At 43.4% G+C, this 25,158-nt stretch overlaps 1 protein-coding gene across 1 annotated transcript in view; it reads right to left on the minus strand.

Moving 5' to 3' along the window:
* The window catches only part of LOC148521937 (sulfotransferase 6B1-like), a 44,883-nt gene extending 22,201 nt beyond the window's left edge, over window positions 1–22,682 (minus strand). The window contains exons 1-3 of the mRNA XM_088474396.1: window positions 22,460–22,682; window positions 12,078–12,187; window positions 4,218–4,304 (exon numbers count right to left, since the gene is read on the minus strand). Coding sequence (XP_088330522.1) covers window positions 4,218–4,304; window positions 12,078–12,187; window positions 22,460–22,682 — 420 coding nt within the window. The remainder of the gene's footprint in view (window positions 1–4,217; window positions 4,305–12,077; window positions 12,188–22,459) is intronic.
* Between the last annotated feature and the right edge of the window lie 2,476 nt (window positions 22,683–25,158).

The raw sequence follows: 25,158 nt of genomic DNA on the forward strand, positions 1-25,158 counted from the left end.
CTTCCAATAGGGCAAACACTCATACAATTTAAATCAATTACAATATATTTTTTAATAGTACACAGAAAATATGGCCATGTATAGCATAAAACTGTTTAAATACACTCCTTAAAAAAAAAAAAAATTATATATATATATAAAATATAAATATATATATATATATACACACACACACATATATATATATATATATATATATATATATATATATATATACATACTGTGTATATATAAAATACAGAAATCTGGCTAAAATTCCAATTGCCTTAATTCCAATATAGCTATCACCATATTTTGAACTATTTGTTCTTGATACCAAAGAAGCAATCATGTAATTCAAAATATTGGTTGGTTGGAATGAAAATCTGTTAATGTATGGGAGCAAATGACAATCATCCGTTTGCTCCCAAACACCAGGAAACATGAAAAAGGTCTTTCAGGCAAGTTGGTTAAATCTGTTTGATTTAAACAAAAACTTGTCTAAACAACAGCATTCATCCGTTTTCCGGTGTTTGGGAGCAAATGGCTGATAGTCATTTGCTCATATGTATTACCGGATTTTCATTCCAACCAACCAATTAGCTGGAAGAAAGTTGGTCTGGTGTATGGCCAGCTTAAGTTAGCAAAGCCACTGTCGCACCTAGTAGTTGTCAACATATACAGAGGAGAAACTTAAAAGCCATATTTATGCTTTCACATATAGGCACATCTTTTTCCAGAGTTGTAGCTGTGATAACAAGCGCTGAAATGTGCAAGTCCAAAAACACCCCTCTTTCAGTGCCTGTGTAAGCTGCAACACAGTCAGTGGTTGTGAACAATCCACCATCATCGCACCATCATGTCATTTACTGGGGAAGCGATGTATATGGAAACACATACATCTCTTCAGTGTCTGAGGGGTCCGAGCTCAGTCAGTTTGTTATTTTGCCAAGGCTGGGACTCCACTGGAGAAGAGGACTGACCTGCGGCAGGAGATAGGTGAGTTTTTAATTTATTTTTTTTAGGGAAATCCTTGGATTACTACTGGAGAAGGAGACCGATCACCGGGAAGAAGGTAAGCATGTGTGAGTGTGTTTAGTGTGTAATAAATTTTACTATCTACATTGTGTGTGTACTGTGGTTTTTTTTTAACTATTTTTTTAGATCCCCGGCCTGGGCATGCTAGATTGGAGTGGTAATGCTTTGGCCAGTAGTTTAGATAATGTGCTGCGCTCTTCCTTTTTGGTGCTGTTTCTATACTTCATGTGAGGTAAGTATTGATGTGAGAATTTTATCTCCTAAGCTCAACCAACAGTAAGTTATGACAACCAATAAAACATAAATGGCTTTTACTAATCTGCCTGTAGTTTTCAGGAAATGTTTGTGATCCGATCAGTGTCCCTGACTCTGAGAGATGTCTTTAACAAAACGGACACAGAGATACCTGTGATCCGGAGAGGCAGCTTGAGATCAGTCGGACGCCGCTTAGATTTCAATCTCAACAGTGACTACCTCCCAGGGATTAGCACCCACTGGAAGTCCAATGACACCAGTGCCTCTCTATATATATTTTTATTAATTTCTTTAATTTTTACTACATTTATAATTTTCTTAATTTTTCTAATAATTTTTTAAATTTTATTTTATATTTACTGATCCAGAAATGTAGGTTTAACAAGAACAACATATCACCATAAAGACTCAGGTGTTGAAACATACCTTTAAACCCATTGAACTTCTTGTGCATATAGGCACCATGTTTATATTATGATGTATATTGTTTTTAATATATACCGTATGTAATATACATGCATGTTATATGAATGATTTTGGAATCTGCATTTTATCCCTATAAGATTAGTAAAAGCCATTTATGTTTTATTGGTTGTCATAATTACTGTTGGTTGAGTTTAGGAGATTCAATTCTCAGATCAATACTTACCTAACTTTAAGTATAGAAACAGCACCAAAAAGGAAGAGTGCAGCACATTATTTAAACTACTGTTATACTTAATAGGTTGATCACCTACACGTGCAGCTGCTCTCCTTAACAAAATAAAAGGAACTCAGAGCGTGGGTATCATAAACTATAACTATTAATGCTTTGGCCAGGATGACCCAGTGAAAGGGTCCCCTGGTTGCGGCATTACACCCCGGCTAGTTTGAGTCCGGTGCTGGTTTTATAAATATGGGAACCCCCACACCATTTTTCCACTTTATTTTTAAAACCAGGACTGGCTCTCAGAGCCCATTACTGGTTCATAAAATACGGAGGAGCCCTACACGTTTGGTCCCCCCATATTTTTAGAACAAGGACTGGCTCCGGAGCCCAGGGCTGGTTATGCTTTTGGGGGGGGGGAGAAACCCCACGTAGTTTATTTTTATAATTTAACCCTATTTTGGCTAATTAAAGGCAGAAACATACACATATCACACTGATCTGTGTATGCTTCTGCCAAACACGCAGCTCAGGATGTAGTCTATTTGAAACTTCTATTTAGGACCGAGTTTGCTAAAATTACACCCGTTATTATAATCACGATTCTTGGTAAATTCCAGAGTTGTATTACTGGCTATGAAAAGTACCTGTGAGTTTGGTCGATGGTATATTTATTTCTATTTGTGTCTTCTCTTCACCCATGGTTTAAAGAGAGTTTCATGATTTCTCACCCAAGTTTGCCTTTAGTAAGTTTTCGAATTCTAAAAAATGGCAAAACACACCTGTGACTGCAATCTCGACCAGACATGGAGTTTAGTAATTTACCCCTTATAATCCATTCTGTGTTGCCCTCTTAACTTCAAAAATTAGTTATGCAATTTATATGGTCTTCTAAGAGAATGTAGATTCAGGCTCACATCCTCCAACGGTCCCCTACAGCAGGTGACCTTGGCGTTACCTGGCTTCATAAAATATTATTACTCAACCTGACTGCATAATGTTGCAGTGGCAGACGATTTTCTCATATGTTCCCTCCTGTGGTTACCCTAGGCCTATAGACTCCAATCCGGCATGAGCACACCCTGTACTGCATCTCTCCTTGTTCATTTGGAGGTGTTGTAACAAAATGGCCAACTTATCTCCTTTCCCATCCCCAATTATTCACATGTGGAGTTAACCAGATTTCATTTCTAGCCTTTCACTGTATATGTCCTCTGTATGGATCGAGGCAGGTATCCTGCTTCTTAATAACCACCCTTCAGCATGGGCTTTTTAAGATTTTCCTAGTTTCTCCAGAGGGCAGTATCTGCTGGATAGACTTTTTTGTTACTGTGTTCAAACTCCGGCTTCCACTTTTGAAAATCTTTTCCTCCTGGCCACTCTTCAAAAGACATCATCTTGACACTCCATAATGCTTTCTTTCACACTTCAAATGAGGAGAAATAGCTGTTTCAAGTGAAATGGAAGACTGATCTTGACGTGTTTCTAGACTCATCAGAGTGGGCTTACATTTGCGGTGGAGTTGCCAAATTATACATTATTGTTTGGAGTAAGAAAAATGCCTACAATTTAATATATAGGTGGTATTATATCCCCACTAGGCCCAGTGGTATCTTCCCTGGTACCTCAGATGCTTGCTGGCAGGTCTGTAACCAATCAGGATCTTTCCCGCACATTTATTGGAAATTGCCATAAACTTCAACCATATTGAGGAGGTACTATATCCCTGTCCTCTGTAGCCCATGCTCAGCAAATACCATTTGATTCTAAATACCTGTTGTTTCCACTACCTGTCCATGACTTTTCCAAGAACTCCCACAAGCTGCTTTGACATATCAACATGTCTAATTGCTGCCTCCAATGGCTTGTGTATATGTCTTGAGAGCTACACAGTAATCTTATATCCTGGTTCCATGTATGATAATGCAAAGTGGATAAATTTCCACACTTACCAATGCTGTGATCTATATTAGTTTAATTGCTTTAAAACAATTCCTGAAAAGGTGTGAAATCAATTTTTATAGGATAGGTAAGTTAGAAAATAAAACTAGCTTTATTATAATACCAATCCTTTTTGCCTTTTTTTAGAAAAAAAAGCAATAGAAATGTAAAATATGTTGGTGTTAGTGACCATCTTATAGTATAAATATGATTACCCTTGTCATTAAACAAAAAGAATGTAGCATAAGAAGCTGTGGTTGACTCTATATTGCACGTATGATTAACCTGATTTGCTAATATATATATAAAAACTGTACATGTAAAATTATAACTAGTGATAGAAAAGCGATTACTATACCTTGGTCTTTTCAAGAAAGGATTTAGGAATATTGTCATAAGTCAGGTGTGACGCTAAGAGTCGCGGTGATGGACGTTGCTTCAAGTGCTTAAGAAAAATAGACAAAATATTACTGTTAATCTTTTTTGACCAACACAGTACAGACTTAGGGCCTGATTTACTACTGATCTTTCCTCATATACTTCTGCTTTCCTTACCTGCACCATCATCTCCTCCGAATTGGAATTTTTTTTCATTTTGTGGTTTGTAACCTGGCTGCTGAACCTATCATCTGGGGTGTAGGTTAAGCCAGCGCTGGTTTTCTATTTATAGTGACTACATTTGTATAGATGTGTAGTTATTGACCTTCATGTATATAATGTTTGTTCTGTTATGTTTCCACTGTACTTTAGTATGCACTTTGTATCACACTGCAAACCCTTACAGTATGCTTTATTGCACCATGGTCATCCTCTGTAACAACATTGCAAACCCTTATAGTGTCTTATAAATAAAGGATAACAATAATCTCAATACTAACAAAAGTAGAAGAAAGAGCAGGGATGCACAGGTACAAGTACAGTATGCTTTATTGCACCATGGTCATCCTCTGTAACAACATTGCACATCAATCCATAGAGATCAGTGATCTATTATGTCTATGAGGCTAATACAGAATTGCACTGAAGTCAGCCACAATTGCACTTGCATTGCATGCAAGGAACTAAGGGCCTGATTCAGAGCTGGACCCAATGCCGATATTGACGCAGTTGAGTGATTATCGGTAAACTGCACCCTGCACATGTGTCAATGTACATTACAGTAGTCATTTGCAGTGACATTTTACTGGCAGTGTGATTGACAGTCAGGGAGCATTTGAGGGAGGTAAAGTGGAGTGGCGACATAAGATGCTGGCATGTCATGTCCATTCTTGGGGCCTGCGTCTGCCAACCCATACTCAATACATATATCTCTGGCATATTGTTTTGAGTTCCCTTCAGGCCACCTCCCAGTCACCACCCAGGGACGCCCATCACTTTCCCACCCCATATCTGATTATGTTTGCCCTGATCACAACAGTTTCTCTGTGTAACGCATGAGTGGTATCGTAGGGTTTTTCAGGACTTTTCATGCATGCACAGTTGCAAATAATCACTCAGCTACGTGAACATCGGCATTGCATCCGAATTGCGTGCACCTCTGAAAACAGGCCCCCATTAAGCACTTGCATCGGCTCAATACAAGAGATTGGTCTGAAAGTAAATGGATCTCTGCATACAATCAACTCTTTAAAGCCTGCAATTGTGACTACTGTACATGTCATCGAACGCCCTAGTGTGCAACCGTGAACCATAGATGCATGCGCTTGGTTATGGAGCATGTGCAGTATGAAAACATGCAGGATATTACTGCAAAACTAACTAGCATTCAACTTTGTCAGTACCTGTGTGAGTATAAAATTAGGTGAAGAAAATAGGAAAATAGCCAATGAAAGTGAGAAAATGCAAAAATGCAGTTGTAATGTCTGTGTATGTGTACATTCATACAAACTAGGGATGTGCAGGCTCAGATAGGTTCGAGTTTGCACGTGGAGTTCGGATTTTTCCCTCCAAAAAAACGGAACTCAGAAAGAGGCAAAACGTCATCTTGCACGGACGAACATCATCATTCCTGGACTTTTGTCCAGGAATGATGATGTTCGTCCATTCAAGATGACGTTTTGCCTCTTTCTGAGTTCCGTTTTTTTGGAGGGAAAAATCCGAACTCCACGTGCAAACTCGAACCTATCCGAGCCTGCACATCCCTTATACAAACATACACGGAGATCAGGAGCTGTGGCCAGCATGCTTTCAACACCTTTACTGAACTGAGGACAAACATAAAGCAACACATTTTGCAGCAGCTGTAAACCAATACAGTGAAGAGCCACATTGCTATATATAGCTATTCTCTTCCCATGTAGATAATGTCCTCTCCCCCCTGCTTACAAGTCCAGTCTTTGTGGTGCGTGTCTTACCCGAGGAGGGTAACGGTGGTCCTCCTGTAAGACCTGTGAACTTGGAGCATGTGAATTACAGTGTCTGCGGACTCCACCGGATCGGTGTTCCTTCTGACAGTATCATGGGGTTGAAACAATTGTGCTACCCCGGACAAGTCATCCGCACAATCCCCTGTATTTACTGGTGCAGGCATTGACACCAAAGCTTCTGTAGCAGATTTTTCTCCATCAAGCGCAGGTAAACCGTTCTGGTCCTGTAGTTGATCAAGGTGTCTGTGCCACAGTACACTGGTCTCAAATTCCACTATCTATAACAATGGCTCTCTACATTGTGTAATCTTTGTGATTACTCACTTCTGCTCTCCATGGTAGTTACGTGCCCACATAGTCTGTCCCACACAGACTGTCCTGCTTCAGTTACCAGTCACGAATCAGTGTGCGAATATCTGGTTGGATCAAATCCAGTCTAGACCTGAGGTTCATACCCAGGACAACATAGTTGGCGTGTAGTTGGTTGTGGCATGAACAGCATTCCTGTATGCAAACAAGAAATTGGAAAGCTTGTGCTGTAATGTTCCCTTGTCTCTGCGCATGGCATGGCAAGCTTGCTTCAGAGTTTGTATGAAACATTCAGCTAATCTATTCATAGCTTGATGATACAAAGCAGAGGTAATATGTCAAATTCCATTTTTCTTCATGAGGGTCCGAAACTCTTCAGCGGTAAACTGAGGTCCGTTATCACTGACCAACTGCTCTGGTTCCCCTATTCTGGCAAAAAGACTCCTCAACACTTCCACCATGTATGCAGATGTAGTAGAAGTGACTGTAAAATTTTCGGGCCATTTGGAATAGGCATCCACCACCACCAGAAATATGGACCCTAGAAATGGTCCTGCAAAGTCCATGTGAATCTGCTGCCACAGTGCAACTGTGCTGGTGTGGGCATATTTTGGACAGATTGGCACTCGGAACACACTCTGGCCAGATTCTCCAATTGCTGATCCAACCCTGGCCACCATGCAAAGCTCCTTAACAGTGCCTTCATTTTGACTACATCTAAGTAGCCCACATGTAGTTCCTCCAAGACTCTTTTTCGCAGTATAACAGGCACGATGATCAGCAACCCTCAGATGAGGCAGCCGGAATCAACTGTCAACTCACGCCTCCGATGAAAGTAAGGGGCCAGCTGCCGGCACAGTGGCATAACTCACCCTTTTTGTGTCACTGTGAGTACATTAAAATCCCCGCATAGCTGTACTGTGCCATTTTTCTTTAATATTGGGACGACAGGAGTTGCCCAAGGGCTCTAGTCCACCTTTGATAAGATTTTCTCACTTTCCAGCCTGTCCAACTGTCACGGTTGTCTGGGGGTCTGGGAGAGAGACACCAGGAAATGTAGGGTGAAATCAAAGTAAGTGACTTTATTGTCACAAAAAACAGGCAAGAACGTAAAAGAATAGTCCAAAGTAGGAATGGTGCGGCTGAACGTCGATGGTGCGGCTGCACGCCGATGGTCTGCTAACCACAGATCCTAACAGCAACTTCAGCTACACCTTCCACTGAATAGCGTAATATACCGGGTGAGCCTTATGGAACTGGGGAACAGCTCCATCTGTTAGCACTAGCCTCCCTTTTATGTGTTGCAGAGTCACAGTGCCTGGCTGGAAAACTGTAGCTTGGTTAAGGACTGTCTTAAGGGACAAAGGTGGAGCATGTGTGACGTTTAGGCTTTTGATGGCCGACTAGTCTAACTGAATTTTTCGCAGCCATTCCCGGCCACACAATGCTGGGCCGCACTTTTGTATGATGTATAGTCCAGAGTCTCCTGCTGGCCATTATATTGTAGGAGTACAGGGAACACCCCGCATGGAATGACCTGCTCCCCAGTATACAGTATGTTTTAAGCAGCATTGAAGTTTTGTTTAATTTGAAATTTTTAAAATGATGTTGGTACTCTTGCTGTGACATTACAGAGACTGCGGATCTTGTGTCCAGTTCCATTTTAATAGGTTGGCCATTTATTCATGGAGTGACCTAAATTGCTTGTTTGTCACCACCTTTTACTGCAAACACTTCCAAACTGCCCAGATCATTGTCACTGTGAGTCCACCTTGTAGTCTTCCAAAGCATAGGTATGTATTCCGTACTTGGCATACCCGTTTAATATGCCCTTTTTGTTGCATGTCCTAAACAGTTCATGTTTAAATCTACAGTCTCTGGGTGAATGTGTATCTGCACCACAGCAGCATAATACATCTAATGGGGCACCATGTACGTGCCAAGGCGTTGTTGTTGTTTTCACCACCATTTTGTGAACTTGGGATGGTGACTTGCCCCCTTTCTGAAGTTCCATTACATCTTTGGCTGCAGTTTCTATAGACAGTGCCACCTGTACTGCACGTTTAAATGTGAGATCGGTCTCTGTTAGTAAATGTTTTTTTACACTATCAGTAGAAACCTCACACACCAGACGATCTCTCAGAGCAACGTTCAGGCCATCTCCAAACTGACAGTGCTCCGACAGTCTTTTTAGTTCTGCCACATACGCAGCCACTGACTCTCCCTGCTCCTGGTTCCGTTTATGGAATCTGAACCGTTCTGCTATCAGGAGAGGCTTAGGGGACAGATTCTCTTGTAAAATCTTAGCAATATCTGTAAAAGACTTTGTAGCAGGTTTCTCAGGAGTTGTTAAACTGCGGATCAGACCATAGGCTCCCCCCCCCCATAGCACTTAATAGGACTGGTACTTGTTTCTCTTCAGTAACATTATTTGCCACAAAATACTGTTCCAGTCTTTCTGTATACATGAGCCAGTCATTCTTTTCTATGTTTTTGTGCATAGCCATGACAGCATGTCCTTACCAGAGCTTGCAGCTGAACAAAGTGCAAGGTGATTCTCTCACAAATGCTGCATGTGGCCTGGGTTCATAAGCCACTCGTTGCCAATTGTAATGTCTGTGTTCATTCATACAAACATACATGGAGATCAGGAGCTGTGGCCAGCATGCTTTCAACACGTTTACTGAACTGAGGATAAACATAAAGCAACACATTTTGCAGCAGCTGTAAACTAATAAAATGAAATACCACAGTGGTAAGACATGATACTGCAGGCATTAAACAACAATGTGAATCTGTCAGAGCCAGATTCCAATATATAACAGCAGTAACCCAATCAGGTATGCATACCTCCCAACTGTCCCGCATTCAGCTGGACAGTCCCGTTTTTCTGGGACTGTCCTGCTGTCCCACGGGCTGCAGTGTCCCACGGTGGAGGGGAAGTATACACCAATGCGATGTGAGGTGCTGACTCTGCCAGGCTCTAATTAGATCCAGCAGGGACTCAGGTCAGGCTCCTCACATCACGGGTGACATCATGAGGTCACCCGCACACTGCATCACTGAAAACGCTGGCCTCTGAAGCAATCATAGGCTTCATTAGCCTCTGTCCGCTTCAGAGGCCAGCGTTCACAGTTACAGTGGGGGGAACCTAAAGAGCTGCGGGGCCACCCCTGCTCTAGAATGTCTTTGCACATAGTAGCATGAAGAATACCCTTTACTGAAATTAAGGTGCCCAGGCCAATTCGTGAAATACATTCCCAGACCATTTTTCATGCTCGACCTAAACTTGCAGTGGGCAGTACGCATTTGGTCAGGGAGTGTTCTCTTGGTATCTGGCAAACCAAGATTCGTTCATGGAGCAGTCACTCCAGTCGGCGTTTGGCTTTGCAGATGGTGATCCAAGGCTTGTTTGCTTCTGCTCAACCATAGAAACCCAACCCATGAAACTCCTTCATGCCTTCTGGATCCAGTTAAATCCAACTGTCAGCAGGAGCAGTGCCCAGCATGAAGCTCAAAGTGAAATCAGGTAAGTACTGCAAAGGGGTGTGGGGGCTGTTCTACACTGGGAGGGGGCATCAGTAATGGGGGCACTACTTTAGGGGGCCCAGCAAAAGGGGCACTACTACAGGGGGCACTACATAATGGGCATAGCATAATGGGCACATCTACAGGGGGCAGGGGAGTTTCTACAGAGGAGGGGGCCGTGTGCACTCTCTGTCCGGGCCCCCTCCTCTCTCTGTGGCGGTGGACGGGCTCAGCACCGCAGAACTTGTAAACTCTGGGCACTAGAGTGTGCCCTGGAGTCTAGAGTGTGTCCGGAGTGCAGGTTGCACCTGGATTATTTCCCTAGAGTACATGCGCAGAACACCGCGGCGGCCATTTTTCAGGTATTTTCTCTGGCGAGACAACCCGGCGCGGGACTTCGGAGGGGTGAGTTATTAAAACATATGAGTGTGGAGTGTGGGCCCCGGACACAGGGGCCAGTGTGCACTGCACACCCTGCACCCATTATAAATACGCCCCTGACAGGGGGCATTGCATAAGGGGCACAACTACAGGGGCACTGCATAAGGGGCACAACTACAAGGGACACTGCATAATGGGCACAGCTACAGGGGGAATTGCATAAGGGGCTCTAATGCAGGGGACATTGCATAAGGGGCACTACTACAAGGGGCATTGCATAAGGGGCACTACTAGTTGGGGCATTGCATAAAGGGCACCACTACAGTGGGCATTGTATAAGGGGCACTACTGTGGGCATTGTGTTTAAGGGGCACTACTGTGTGTCGTAACATAAATAATGGACAATACTATGTGGTGTAATGTGAATAAGATTGCGCCGCTGTGTGCCGTAATTTGAATTGGGGATACTATGTGTGATTTCGGCAGGACAGACCCCACGCCCCTTGCTATGAGGTCATGCCCCCTTTTTGCATGCCACATCCCCTTTTTCGGACTCGGTATATCACAAAAAGGTTTTTATTTTTAAAGTAGATCATAGAGTCCAATAGTCTGGCCACCCCTGCATTACATGCTACAGCTCTTGACAGTCCATTTCTCTGAGCTTTTATGGCCTCACTTGCATCACTAGGGGGGTGCTGGGAGTGCGGGCCGCACTGGGTGACACCATCCGAGAGGGTGACACCAAAATAACAGAGCTGCTCTGCTATTTTGGTGTCACCCCGTCGGATGGTGTCACCGTGACATGGAGACAGGCAGAGAGAGATTGTGAGCTTCCCCAGCAGCTGCAGGAGCACTGGGGAAGCCCACTGTGTGCAGAGAACGGGAGGCGGTAACGCCCCAAATATCAACACACATACGGGGGCGTGGCTTCAGGGGTCATGGCCATGCTCCTTCCCATGAAGCCACTCCCCCTTTTGAGGATGCGTGCCTATGGCGCGCACAGCAATTAAGTCCTGCCGCACTGGGTGTCACAGAGGTAAGTGTGTGGCCTACTGATTCATGCCTGGACTAAACATTTATACTTCAAAATATTGATTGGGGATGTTCTAACTACAAAAAGTGTCATCCTACGACTGTGCTATGTTAAAAGTCACAGAGTTCTTCAGAATGACTCATATTACTGCTAATGTTTGGCTATGGAGAGTGCTTGGCTGTATGCTTGTTTGTATTCACTTGCTAGCAATGGGGGTGGCTGAAATGGCCAAACACAGTAATTGGGGGTCACATACATTTGGCCAAGTATTGTATGTACTGTGTATTGTATATAACTGTAACCACAGAGTAGTCCTGCCAAGGGCAGAAATAAATGACAGTTGTGTCTAGCTTATATAAAAGCCTTGGTGTAATATCCTAGGGGGTATATGTAATAGGCTGTGGACTTCAAGCATCGGTTAGTCCCGTGTGAGACTGCCCAATGTTTTAAAGTAGCAGTCATTTACAAGACAAAACCAAGTTGATTGTGCCTTTTAAATGACTGCAACTTTAAAACATCGGGCAGTGTCACACGGGACTCGACGATGCTTGAAGTCCACAGCCCATTACATATTTCGCTCAATGCTATATTTTATACAAACCTCATATTTCTCTGCTTTCCCAAATTCAAGCACACCACGGTCAATTGTGGGCTCCTTATTATGAACTGCAATCACCATTTCACGAAGTATGTGTACTGACCAGTTAGTTCCTAAAACACAAGAAATTAAGCAATTGCATAGTTGAAGAACTTATTACACAGTATAAAATGGAAAATAATACATTTTGTTAAATATTTTTTCTTTAACGGTTTTTGTTTTTATTATATATTTAGGCCCCCATTTATCAACAAGTTTTATTCTTTAAAATTGATTTCCAGTGAAATCTAAGTGTTGTCTGTAGTTATTATTGCTGATAACGCTGTTTTTAAGCAGCGCTATCAGCACTTCGCCGCCTCAAATCAGATGGCTTGTGTCTGCATTTATCATTGAGCGCTTTGTCTACTTTATTTCAATTAGTCAGCCTGTGGCTGCTGATAAACAGCGGTCCAGCGTTGTCTGGACAGCGCTCTCCCCCCGGCACCCTGAAGTTAGCCCAGCATGCCTCGTGGCTGCTGGGTTTCTATGGAAACATCCTGAAGGATGTGTAGACTGTTGAGCCAGCTTGCCATGGTTTCTGACGGAATGCAGCCTCAAAATGTCCGTGGCGTCCAGAAGTCTGGACTGTGCATGTGCAGGCTAAGAGCTACAGACGGTGCATTGCGGTCTATAAACACATGGGGCTTACCTTCTTTCGTCAGCTCTGTTTGACTGTTTAAAGCTGCGCAGTCAAGACAACGCTACCGCTCGCATTGAAATTTCACCATGTTAAATACACGGCCTGGAGAAACAAACAGCACGGCGTGCGAAGGCGCTAATTAGCACAGCAGGATGTAAATCAGGGTTGCCTACCTTTAACATTCTCTTCCCGGGAGAAGCCCGGGTAAGAGATGCAGCAGGGGGCCGACGGGGGCGGGGCTTGACGAGTCGCGTCATTAAGCCCCGCCCCCTCACGGTAAAATTGGCGCGATTGGGCACAATTTACATAGGGGGCAGGGCCAAATGCTGTGATTCATGCAGAATCACAGCTTAAGCCCCGCCCCCTTCACGGAGACCCGCGATTGCCGCGGGTATTCTCCTAATTCTGCCCACTTCACTAGGAAGTGGGCAGAATGCGGGAGAAATGCCTACCCTTCCGGGGGTGCGGGGGGTTACCCGAAAAATCGGGAGCCTCCCGCGAAAACCGGGAGGGTAGGCATGTATGATGTAAATGGGGGCCTTAGTATTAGATAGGCAGGACTAGGAGGGCATGCTTTACCAGGATACCAGAATATAACTAGGGGTTTGCGACTGATGCCGCTGCACAGAGCATACAGCTCTGTAGGCAGCACCATCACTACCCTATGACCCTTGCTTCTGGCTAGCACTGTGCGTAGAATGGCATCCTGCAGCAAGTAACACTACAGCAATGCCGCATGTAGTGTCCTTTGGACGCTACAGGCAGGCACCTTGCCGCGGAACCGGTATGAAATACTGACAGCGAGGATACTGGCGGTCAGAATCCTGACGCCGGGATCCGGACAGGGTTAACTTACCTCCCCCCAACCCCGTTACTTACCTTTGGCATCATGGCAGTCGGGATGCTGGTGCCGGGATTCTGACTGGTATTCTGGCACCGGTAAAGAATGCATCAGCATCCGACTGCCGGGATGTAGAACGCATACCCCTTGTCGCATATACAGCTGCAAGGAGCGTCTTCCAAATGCTCTGTGTACTGTCGCACTTCCGGGTGCTGGCCGGCCCTGCCTCCTATGCACGACATCATGACATCATGCGCAAAGGGGATGGTGCAGACACTTGGCGCATAATACCTGTTACAACACTGAATGCCCGCACAGTTAAAATGCTTTAAGTATCATTACAACTGCGTCAGGATAATTGCGCTGACGTTCTCATTTCGACATAGTGACTGTCTAAATAATGTATGTATCCTGGACTAGTAGATTTTAGGCAAACATACTTATTTTATTTGTTTTTATGTTTAGTTGAACCAAACTTGGCAAATTGCATGGTCTTTATCTAGTCAGGACCTTAATTAGAGATAAAGGTGTCTATTTACTAAGCATTGTTAGGAGACAAAGTGAAAGGAGCCATTTTGCAAACACTGCCTGTGACATGGAAGTTAGGAGCTGATTTGCTGGCACCTTATCTCATTTTACTGTGGGCCTGATTCAGAGCTGAACGCTCTGACCAGAGCGCTCGCTCTGAATCAGGGCCCTCCTACCTGTTTTAGGAGCGTCCTCATGGACGCTCGCATAGCTGTGGGTTGCCACCCACAGCTTATGCGAGCATCCATGATGATGGTCGCGATGGTCTTGACTATCGCGACCATCAGGCTTGCGACAGAGACCCTGCGGTAGGGTCTCGGTGACCGCAAGCCCTGGAGTGATTTTGGCTCTATCAGAGCCAAAATCACTCCCACTGACATCACTAGTGATGTCAGTGGGGCCGGCTTCAGACGGTAGGCGTTCCCATGGGAACGCCTCCGTCTGGCAGGCACGCCCCCGGCACGCCCACCAATGGGGGCGTGCTGTCAATCAACATCGACAGCACGGGTCTCGCGCATGCGCACGACAGAGCTCCCTCCGTCGTGCGCATGCGCAGTGGGGGAACATCGACCCGCTTGCGAGCGTACTGCCGCTCACGAGCGGGTCTGAATGACCCCCTTTGTCTCCTAACACTGCTTAGTAAATAGACCCCAAACTGTGCTCTGGTTCCAAATGTTAATTTTTCCTAAAATATAATTTTAAAGCTAAACACTGTTATTTACTTAACAAAAATGGAGTCTAATTAAAGCCAGGGCTGGAATGCTGGGAATTCTATAGCCAGGGCTGCAATGCTGAGAATTCAATAGCCAGGGCTGGAATGCTGGGAATTCAATAACATGATGGAACCATGTGGACAGGTTTCTATTGCTGTACTTTAATGAATATTTGTCTCTTGTTAATTAGAGATGTACCCTGACCCCCGTGTGGTTTTGCAAAACCACCCTCATGTGTTTTGGTTTTCGTTATCGATCTGTGTTTAAAAAAAAATTATAAAAGTTTTTAAAAACAGCTAAAATCATGTAATTTTTGCAGTAAAAAACCCAGAATTCATCATCTCCCAGTTCACCAACATGCTAACATTTATCAAGTACATGACTGATGCTATGTTTAAATGGGACATATATAAAATATGCAATTAGTACTGCAAAATAATGTAAAAGCAGAAACATGAATTGGAAAGTTGACTGGATGAGATTCATGATTCATTATAACATGATAACAGAAACATTGTGTAATGTGAAGATTGCTCCACACAGTTGTGCATGAGAATTTCTATTGCATGTCTTTAACATATCATGAGTCTCAAGGAAAATAATCACCTCAAAGGGTTCATTCAGTCAAACACTTTTTTAGTAGGTTCCCATACTGGGGCTCATGTAGTGTTGGTTATGTTGAGTATAACATATCTTAAGATATTTGCAACTCAACAGAGTGTGTTAAGGTGTCCATACATGGTGCGATTTGCAAACGATCCAATGTCGTATGCAATCGCCTTTGAACTCTCTCCGGCAGCTGAAGTGAACTATGTGCAGCAAAAGCTGCACTATGTTCACCCAATCTATCGTGCACCATCTAATGACTTGCATATTCATTAGATCGAGTGCAATATGACACCGATGCATGTAGCCCGGACCATGGAGATCTGTGCTACATGCATCTGCGTCATTGACACAGAAGCACGGACGGGATCAGTGAGACCCGTCTGTGATGCTGTGTTCTAAAAAAATTAATTCCATATGCATGTATGTTTAATAAACGTATACTTTGTACGGTGGGAGTGTCCTGTGCCCTTTATTGGGGGGGTCCCCAGCTCCCCCGGGATCCCCGGCCTGGGCTGACTAGCAGTCAGGGTTAATGCTTTGGCTGGGGGGCCTGGTGAAAGGGTTCCCCTGGCTGTGGCATTAGCCCCTCGCTAGAAAAAGTCCAGAGCTGGTTATGGATAATACAGGGGGACCCTACTCATTTTTCCCTCTGTATTTCTAGAACCAGGACTGGATCAGAGCCCAGTGCTGGTAGCACAAGATACAAGAGACCCCCTACATCGTTTGTCCCCTGTATTTTGGCAAGCAGGGCTGGTTCTGATTAGCCCGGTTCTGGTTGTGCTTAAGTACAGGGGACCCTTATGTTGTTTGTCCCCTGTATTTTAAGCACAAATAGCACTGGGTCACTAAAAGCCCGGGGCTGGTTGCTCCATTAGGGGGGGGCATGCATTTTCTTTTCTTTTTTTTTTTTTTTACTCGTTTATTGGATAAAATTGAGAGTACATTGAGAAAATACAATAGACATAGACGGTAATATGAAATCGTTATAAAACATTCTAAATCAGCAAAAAAAATTTAGCCAATTGTATACAATATAATTAGAAATAGCTAACAGAATTAACCGGAGTGGGTATAATTGTAAGTAAAAATAGAATAAAAATAAAAAAAGGGTAAAAAAAGTAAAAAGGGAATACAATTAAAAATAAAGTAGAGTAGAGGAAAAAGTGAGGGGGGGGGAGTGAGTCGGAGGAGGATTTGTAATTAAAAATTATAGTGGAAGTGGTCACCACAGCATTAACCAAGACCGGGGAGGGGTACATGTTGATGGGAATACCAAGGATTCCATGTAGACTGGAATTTCTGGACAGTATTGTTCCTCAAACTAGTAATATATTCCATTTTTGCTACAAACCAAATTCTGTTCACAAGTTCTTGTCGGCTGGGAGTGTTTGGAACCTTCCAGTTACGGGCTATTTGATATCTAGCAGTTGAGGATATGTGAAGAACTAGTTTATTGGAAGTATTGGGGATATTATCGATCGGGGTGCAAAGTAGAAAATTAACAGGAGTGGGGAAAAAGCGGGTTCTGAGGAGTTGGGCGAGTAAAGTGCGAACCATGTTCCAAAATGGGACGATCAGTGGACAAGTCCACCATGTGTTGAAAAATTTACCTACATGACCGCAGCCTCTCCAACATAAGTTAGAAAAGTTAGGATACATCTGGTGAAGACGTTCTGGTACTAAGTACCACCTGGTGAACACTTTGTAAGAGTTTTCTCTTATGGCTACACTGATGGAACACTTTGAGATAGCTAAACCGATTATCCCAGGTCTCCTTTCCGAGGGACAAACCTAAATCTGATTCCCAGGCCCGTTCGTGTGTTTCAAGTGGGGGAGACTCCAACGCCAAAATAGTGTGGTATATAGATGAGATAGCTCCTTTGTTGTTAAATTTATAAATACATAGTCTTTCAAAGGGTGAAGGATTGAATGTGGGGCGGGCAGAGTAAGATGAGGTCACGAAATGGCGGATTTGTAAGTATTGGTAGTGTAGCGTATTAGGGATTCCGTGTTTTTGTTGGATATCTGCGAAGGACAGAGGGGAAAATGCCCCGACTATATGGTGGAACCTTGTAATGCCCGCCGAGATCCATGAGCGAGCCATGCCAGTGGAGAGGCTTAGGAGAAATGCGGGGTTATTCCAGATGGGTGTTAAAGGGGAAAGGTGCGAGGAAAGATTTAGTTTTTTATTTGTTGAATCCCAGTTACTAAGTGCTGAGTTGATAGTGGGAAATAGAAATGAGGACTTAGGTCTATGTTTACGAGGCAACCATGGCAAGAATGAGATTGAGTGGATATCCACAAGGTCACTCTCCAGGTCGACCCAGCGCTTGATATGTCGAGGAGAATGCCAGGAGGCCAGCTGACTCATTCGGGTAGCATTATAACAACGTTGTTTCTTTTCTTTTTTTACACGTTTTTTTTTTTTACTGCAGCAGCACAGACAGGTCTCTCTGATCCTGTCTGTGCTCTGTGTCAATGACACAGATGCATGTAGCATGGATGTCCTGGTCTGTGCGTGCATCTGTGTCATTGAAATACACAGCAGCACAGACAGGTCTCACTGATCCCGTACATGCTTCTGTGTCCATGACACAGATGCATGCAGCAAGGATCTCCCTGGTCCATGCTACATGCATCTCTACCATGCATGACATCGTTCTGTGTGCACAAACACAGAACGATGTGTGTCACATCATGCACGATAGGTCAAAATCTTACTGTAGGTTCAGTTGGTCTACGATGCCGATACACGACGCCGGAGATGCGCATCGGCATCATAATTGTCCAGGAAAACCCCACGTTTTACACGGTTGGTCAATATGATCAATCAAAAATGGCCAAATCGCACCATGTATGGGCACCTTTAGAAAATGACTGCCTCAAGATACATTTAGCTATTTGGGTATAGACCACACTTATAGTATCAAAGAACTTCACTGTATTCATGCATAATATAACCACATTTGTTGTTAGGCAGGAGCTGTAATCAGCAACACTCCTGGAAAATATGGACATCTAGAAAACATCTACCTTTACTATAGACTCTTTTTTACTCCTGCACACAATAATTTACTTGACCCAAAGTTTTATCGACAAACACTTGGAACAGTAATGGGCGCCAGGTTTATCACTAGCTTTGCTAATCTATACTTGTGAAGATTTTAAGATCAATACATTTAAAGGGGGTGCATTATGCAGTTTTTGTGGGAACATTTTATGCAGAGCTAACCCAGATGCACTATTACAAACAGCCAAAGAGCATATTCTTAGACAAATTTAAAGATATTGGGCCTTATACTAACTTTAATGTATTCAAGTGTTGTTTTCATTTGCGACTAAAAGGGCGTAGCTGAGCTGCAATGGGGCGTTCTCACATAAACAAGGTTTGGCGAGGCAGTGTCAATGGAATTGTAGGCTATGCAGAGTTGAATGTATGTATAAATACGCTTGCACCCAGATGTATCAATAGCAAAAAGTATAGGCTGTTGAAAGTTTACCATCATGATCCAGTATCAAACTAAGGACCGTATTCAATTAGACGCCAAAAGCTGAGATCCGCGGAAGTATTGTGGATCGGGGGCTTTTCGCATGGCGGAAACTTATCTCAGTATTCAATTCCAGCCAGGTTTCGCATAAACGGAAAGTCAATGCAATGTAGTAGGCGAAAAAGATTTGCCTCTGAATAGCAGGAGAAAAGAAGTGCAACATTTATATTTTGAGGTGCAAAGGTGGTGAAACCATTCAGGACCCTTGGGACAACCCCCCAAAGGACAACTGTGTCAAAAAATCCCAGGAAAAATAAGTAAACTTCTGAACATCCCAAAAAAGTACTTTAATTTTGGGGGTGAAAAAGCACAAAGTGGGGGGACAAATTCAAAAACTAGCAAAATAAGGTTCTGGGGATGCTCTAAGAGGGGGCCAAGTGTTTTTTGGATTACAGGTGCTTGTATGATGGAAGAATTTCACTTTTATTAAAACTTCACTTTATATGCTAGCACCCATTTTCATGTACCCCATATTTAACAGGACTACTTATTTTCAGCCAAAAACACTGCTCAATGCCATTCTTCACCACTTGTGCAAAGATGCTAATAAGAAGCTATTGAAACAACTTAAGTACCCCAAATAGCTTTAATAGGGCTATTCTGGCACATCTACATTGATTCCCAATGTTAGTGCATCTTTTTGGGGGGTTCAGGCTGATTTCCCCATTTCTGGCAGCACTTCCTGCCTGTTCCGACTTCGCGGCTTGCCGTTTTCGCGTGGTTTGGAATTGAATAGGGCGAATAGTGGGAGCGCGCACGACAGGTTTCTGCATCCAAAACACATTATGTAGGCGGAAAGTCGGGCAGGCGAAACTTTAAGCGGGCGCATAACTAATTGAATATGGCCCTAAGTGTACGGTTTGGAGGCAAGTGCGCTGCCAAGATGTTATACAGGGGCCGCTATTTGGGTCTGTCAATTTTCCTGTTTATTATCAATCTCATTTGTAGCTACCTCTTATTTTATCCCCAGCATCTCCTGACCTCCCCTATCTCTTCCCTGGCCCTTCCCCATGAGAAGCCTACTTTATTGTGCCTGCCAATATTGTGGACCCCCAGCACCATCTTTCTTAGGTTTTCTTCTTAAATATGACAGAAGAGAGCAAAGAGACTTTGCTATCTTCTGTGGAGGCACCATGTTTACTAAGACATTGCTTTGCAAATGGCTCCACCCGTAGGCCAGCAGTGTCTGTTTTGGGTGCAGTATGTCAATCAGCAGATGAAAGTGTTAGCTGGTGGGACACGGTGTCGTTTGATAGATCAAGTGGTTGTAAGGGAAGATTTGAGTCTATTGCTACTACAGGTTGAGTCTCCCATATCCAAAATGCTTGGGACCAGGGGTATTTTGGATATTGGAATATTCCATATTTTGAAATAACTGCATACCATAATGAGATCTTGTTAATAGGGCCCAAATCTAAACCCAGAATGCATTTATGTGTTATATACACCTTATACACACAGCCTGCAGGTAAATTTATACAATATTTTCAATAATTTTGTGGCTCAAACAAAGTTTGAGTACATACATGAAATTCATTTATGTTTCATATACACCTTATACCCACAGCCTGAAGGTCATTTTTTACAATTATTTTAATAATTTGTGCCTTAAACAAAGTTTGTGCTCATTGAACCATCAAAAAGCAAGGTTTCACTTTCTCAGTCATGCTAAAAAAATTCTGTATTTTGGAATATTCCATATTTCGCAATATTTTGATATGGGAGACACAACCTGTACTCAGTGTTTCACATGTACAGCTGACAAAGCCTGCATTAGATGGCCAGCATGGATTATAAATTTTAAAAAGTCCAGGAAAAAGGCAGCAAGTACCTTGTGTTACAGTGGCAGATGCAGGATTTCTAGAGTGGGTTTCCAAATGCTTGATTTTAAAGCGAGTGTGACCAGGGCATGAAGAGGGCATAATTAGCACTTAACAAGCTTTAATATGCATCATACAAAAAGTATTGTGTGTCATAATTCCAGCATACAGTATACAGGACCAGCGATCACAGTAAGGCATTAAATGCTGCAATAGGGCCATCCTGTTTGAGATGAATGTTTTTATTTCAGATATGGGCTCCGTTCCAGAGCATTGGAGCAAGTCCGGGAGTCTGGAGAATCAGCAGAAGAACCTAATACTACCCTGGACATATATGCACATATTGGTCTTGTTATGTACTGGATAGTGTATTATTATACGGTATATTAATTAACCCTATTGATGATCTATAGCAGTGCGCCCATAACAATGCATACTTTCCAGATCTCCTAGTTGGTGCGCAGGTGTATTTATTACTGGCTGACATGTTAAAAGATCCACAGGTGGTGCTAATTATTTTATTTGTGATACTGAGAAAAACATGCAGCACTAGTAAAATTCTATAATATTGCTATTTCTATTGTGGTCATGGTGTGGGCTGAGGAGGGGGTTTCCAGGCAACCGGAACCCCCCCCTGCATTTGCCTATGAGTTATTACATGCTTTATTGATCCGGTTCTAATTGAATAGTTCTGCTGATTATATTAATCAGAGGATCCACCTTTCACTAATCCAGTTCCATGTAACAGGTTCTTATGATACTTTAACCGTTGGATCTGCATTTAGATGTTGGGTACTGTTTGGTTCATACAGTAATATCAGATATTCTTGCTTCTTTATGCCAACATAGTGTGATCTATCCACAACCAGTTATTTATTGCTGCTAATATATTCTCCACTGATGTTTTTTTTATCACTTGCATGACAACTGCCGCTGCTTCCATAATTAATACTATTTTTAAAATATGCTTTTAACAATGTAATAGTTATTTTTACATTTTTAAAGAGTAACTATGAAAAAAAGTTCTTATCTTAGGACATTGATTTTCTAGGTTATTTCTGCCATAGTTGAAAGATTTAAGGTGTGGGTATATTTATTCTTTCTTGCTCTGTACTGTAAAGATAATTTCCTTATATGCCACTTGTTTGCTTATTTCGAAGTGGGAATCAGAAGACCACAAATTACTGTCTATTTTAGGTGTTAGAATCTGGTCAACTCATTAAATGAAATACATGATACACATCATATATCATACTTAGAAATCATTTACTGCCATGTATTATCCTTGATTATTACATTATAATTTACCTCCTGTCTTTATGGACACATACATAGAAGAGCATTATTGCATATAGAAGGAAAATAGAGGGAAATTACAATGGCCTCCTACTACTCCTAGTTATTAGTGTGTCGTCATGGCCACCAGGACTCCCTTGAACAATGCATATTATTTGCCGGTGTAAGGCAGAATAGAAAAGCATCATAGTGGTAACAGTGGTGAGCCCAGGGGAGCAGCATTCTGATAGTTGGTACAGAGAAGTTATATTTAAATTAAAAGTTCTGTTTTACTGTGGGCCCTGGCCCCATAACATCTGCACCCCTGCACTAATGGTAGTTGGTAGTTACAACCTTGTTTCCCCCACTTACCACATTTGGGATAGGTTACAATCAGCACATCATCTTCTCTGGCTTCCATAGACTCTAGTGCTTGAAATGTGGCCTCACTACAGAGACAACTCGGGTACAGAATCCCCTTATAGTTATATTTCAGTTCCTCTGGAGTCTTCTTGCTGGCCTCCTCAGCCAATTTTTTAACTTCTTCAATGAAGGCATCAACCTCTGTTTTGCTTTGACCCTGAGAGCCAGACATCTTCCTGCAGTGTATGAGAGTGAACTAATAGAACTTTCCCAAACACTTCCTTCAATATAAGGCACTGGGAGGGGAATGTTTACACACGTAGTATTGCTCTTTCCTTGCACACATCCACTGGCAGAGAACACTGCTTATTACCTGCTTATCACATCAGTATACTAGCAGAGTAATGACTGCAAGAAGTAAATCACATCTGTAAATTGTATTATGTATTATTCAATAAGTGATTGTTTTTATTATGTGTTGATGAATAAATAACTCAGGGTTGCCTACCCTCCCGATTTTAGCGGGAGTCTCCCGTTTTTTAATTAACCCTCCCGCTCCCCCGCAAACTAAACAGATTCTCCCGATTTCCTCCTTCCCCTTAGACAGCGCAAGTGCGCATGCGCAAACCAGCCTGTCAGGGGGCGGAGTTTGCGGAGGGGACGTCATGACGTCACGACCAGTGACGCAATGATATTTAAATGCCGGCCACCGCGGGGTTGTGGGTAGCGGTGGCCGGCTAGTCAGGAAGGAGTGTGCTTGTGGCTGGGCGCGGCGGCAACGAGCGGGACGGAGGCGGAGCCAGCAGCGCTGCACTGACTGTGTGTGCGCACAGAGACAGGTGTGTGGCGGCGGCCTCCGTCCAATATAATTATATTTATAAGGGGCCTCTGCATCATATGTATACCCTGATGGGGGGCCCGGCTGGGTGATAAGTGTGAGTGTGTGGGGTCTGAGCTCTGAGTGTCACATATTAACTGCACTTTGAAAGGGCACTCACTGACAGCCAATAAATGGATAGCTGTCAGTGAGTGCCCTTTCAGAGTGCAGTTAATGCCTGTTACTGGTCACTTAAATGCCGGCCACCGCGGGGTTGTGGGTAGCGGTGGCCGGCTAGTCAGGAAGGAGTGTGCTACTGTGCTTGTGGCTGGGCGCGGCGGCAACGAGCGGGGCGGAGGCGGAGCCAGCAGCGCTGCACTGACTAACTGATCATTGATCAGCAGCGCTGCACTGACTGTGTGTGCAGAGACAGGTGTGTGGCCTCCGTCCAATATAATTATATTTATAAGGGGCCTCTGCGTCATATGTATACCCTGATGGGGGCTGGGTGATAAGTGTGGGTGTGGGGTCTGAGCTCTGAGTATCACATATTAACTGCACTTTGAAAGGGCACTCACTGACAGCATATAAATGGATGGCTGTCAGTGAGTGCCCTTTCAGAGTGCAGTTAATGCCTGTGACTGGTCACTGGATATTTCACAGAGCTCAGACTAATACAGCTGCCCCTAATCATTGGCAACTATTGTCTAAGGACATTTAATGGTTAACAAGTTAATATTTGACAGGCAGCAGTACTTTCAGGAGCCTCCTGCTAATATTGGGAGGGTAGGCCAGCCTGATATTAACCATAAAATGTCCTTTAGCAATAGTATCCAATGATTAGTGTTTGTTGAAAAGTGCTCAGAGGGGGCAGCATTTCCATGCCCTGCATACCACAGGCCCTGTAGTGACCACACCCTGCATACCACAGGCCCTGTAGTGACCACACCCTGCACACTGTCTAGTTTGTATGCAGATAGTTCCTGCTTTGGCTAAGCAATTTAACAATGACTACCAGGGCACTCAATGTACATGCAAAAAAAAAATTGCCAGTGAGTTATGTATGTATTGTGCATCATCTCTTATACTGTTGCCTTCCATTTGCTATTTTGGAAAGGTAAATAATAAAGAAATAGAATAAAGTATATGACATTGCTAAATAAACAATAGGTATAAATTATCCTTTAGTTGTATGGTGTCACAAGGGTTCCAAAGTGCTTAACAAATGGCCTGATTCGCTATGGATCGCTATTTTGCTGATATGTACGCAGCTCCGTTGCAATAATCAGTGGTTATATGCAAATGAATGCAGCCGCTATGCGATTGCTGCCAAACATAAGGACGCCCACTTCCTCTTACTCACATTTGTATACCTTAGCAAAATAGTGAAACAATAACACAGAAACTGTACGCACACTTGCACAAGCCCAGATCCTACTCCGAATTTGCTAATCCTCGTGCACGCTGTCAGTGCTCGAGCTGCGTATGGCATCGCACTGGATACTTGTGCACACCCCTGCAATGGCATTCAAACGCACTGGCATGCCTGTGTTCAGCCAATCACCCCCTCATCACCACCCCAAACGGTAGTGCCTTTCAATCACTCTACGATTGGTCTGCTTAGTCTCTGCGATCGCAATGAAAGTTCGACTTATACACATCGGGCGATTGCATGCGTATTAGCAACTGCATTGCTGAATCGGGCTCAAAGCACATAAACAAGTGAGCAGAACAAGAGAACAGTTACTTACACAATGCAGGACAAATACATGGTATATAAACATTGCTGCAACAGCCGTCATAGGGCCTGATTCAGAGCCGCTCGTAAGCGGCCGTTCGTTCCGAGCGATGTTTGCCCAACTGCGCATGCGTACGGATCGTAATACGCATG

The sequence above is a fragment of the Taudactylus pleione genome, unplaced genomic scaffold, assembly GCF_031769625.1.
Source record: "Taudactylus pleione unplaced genomic scaffold, aTauple2 ptg000154l, whole genome shotgun sequence".
Classification (NCBI taxonomy): domain Eukaryota; kingdom Metazoa; phylum Chordata; class Amphibia; order Anura; family Myobatrachidae; genus Taudactylus; species Taudactylus pleione.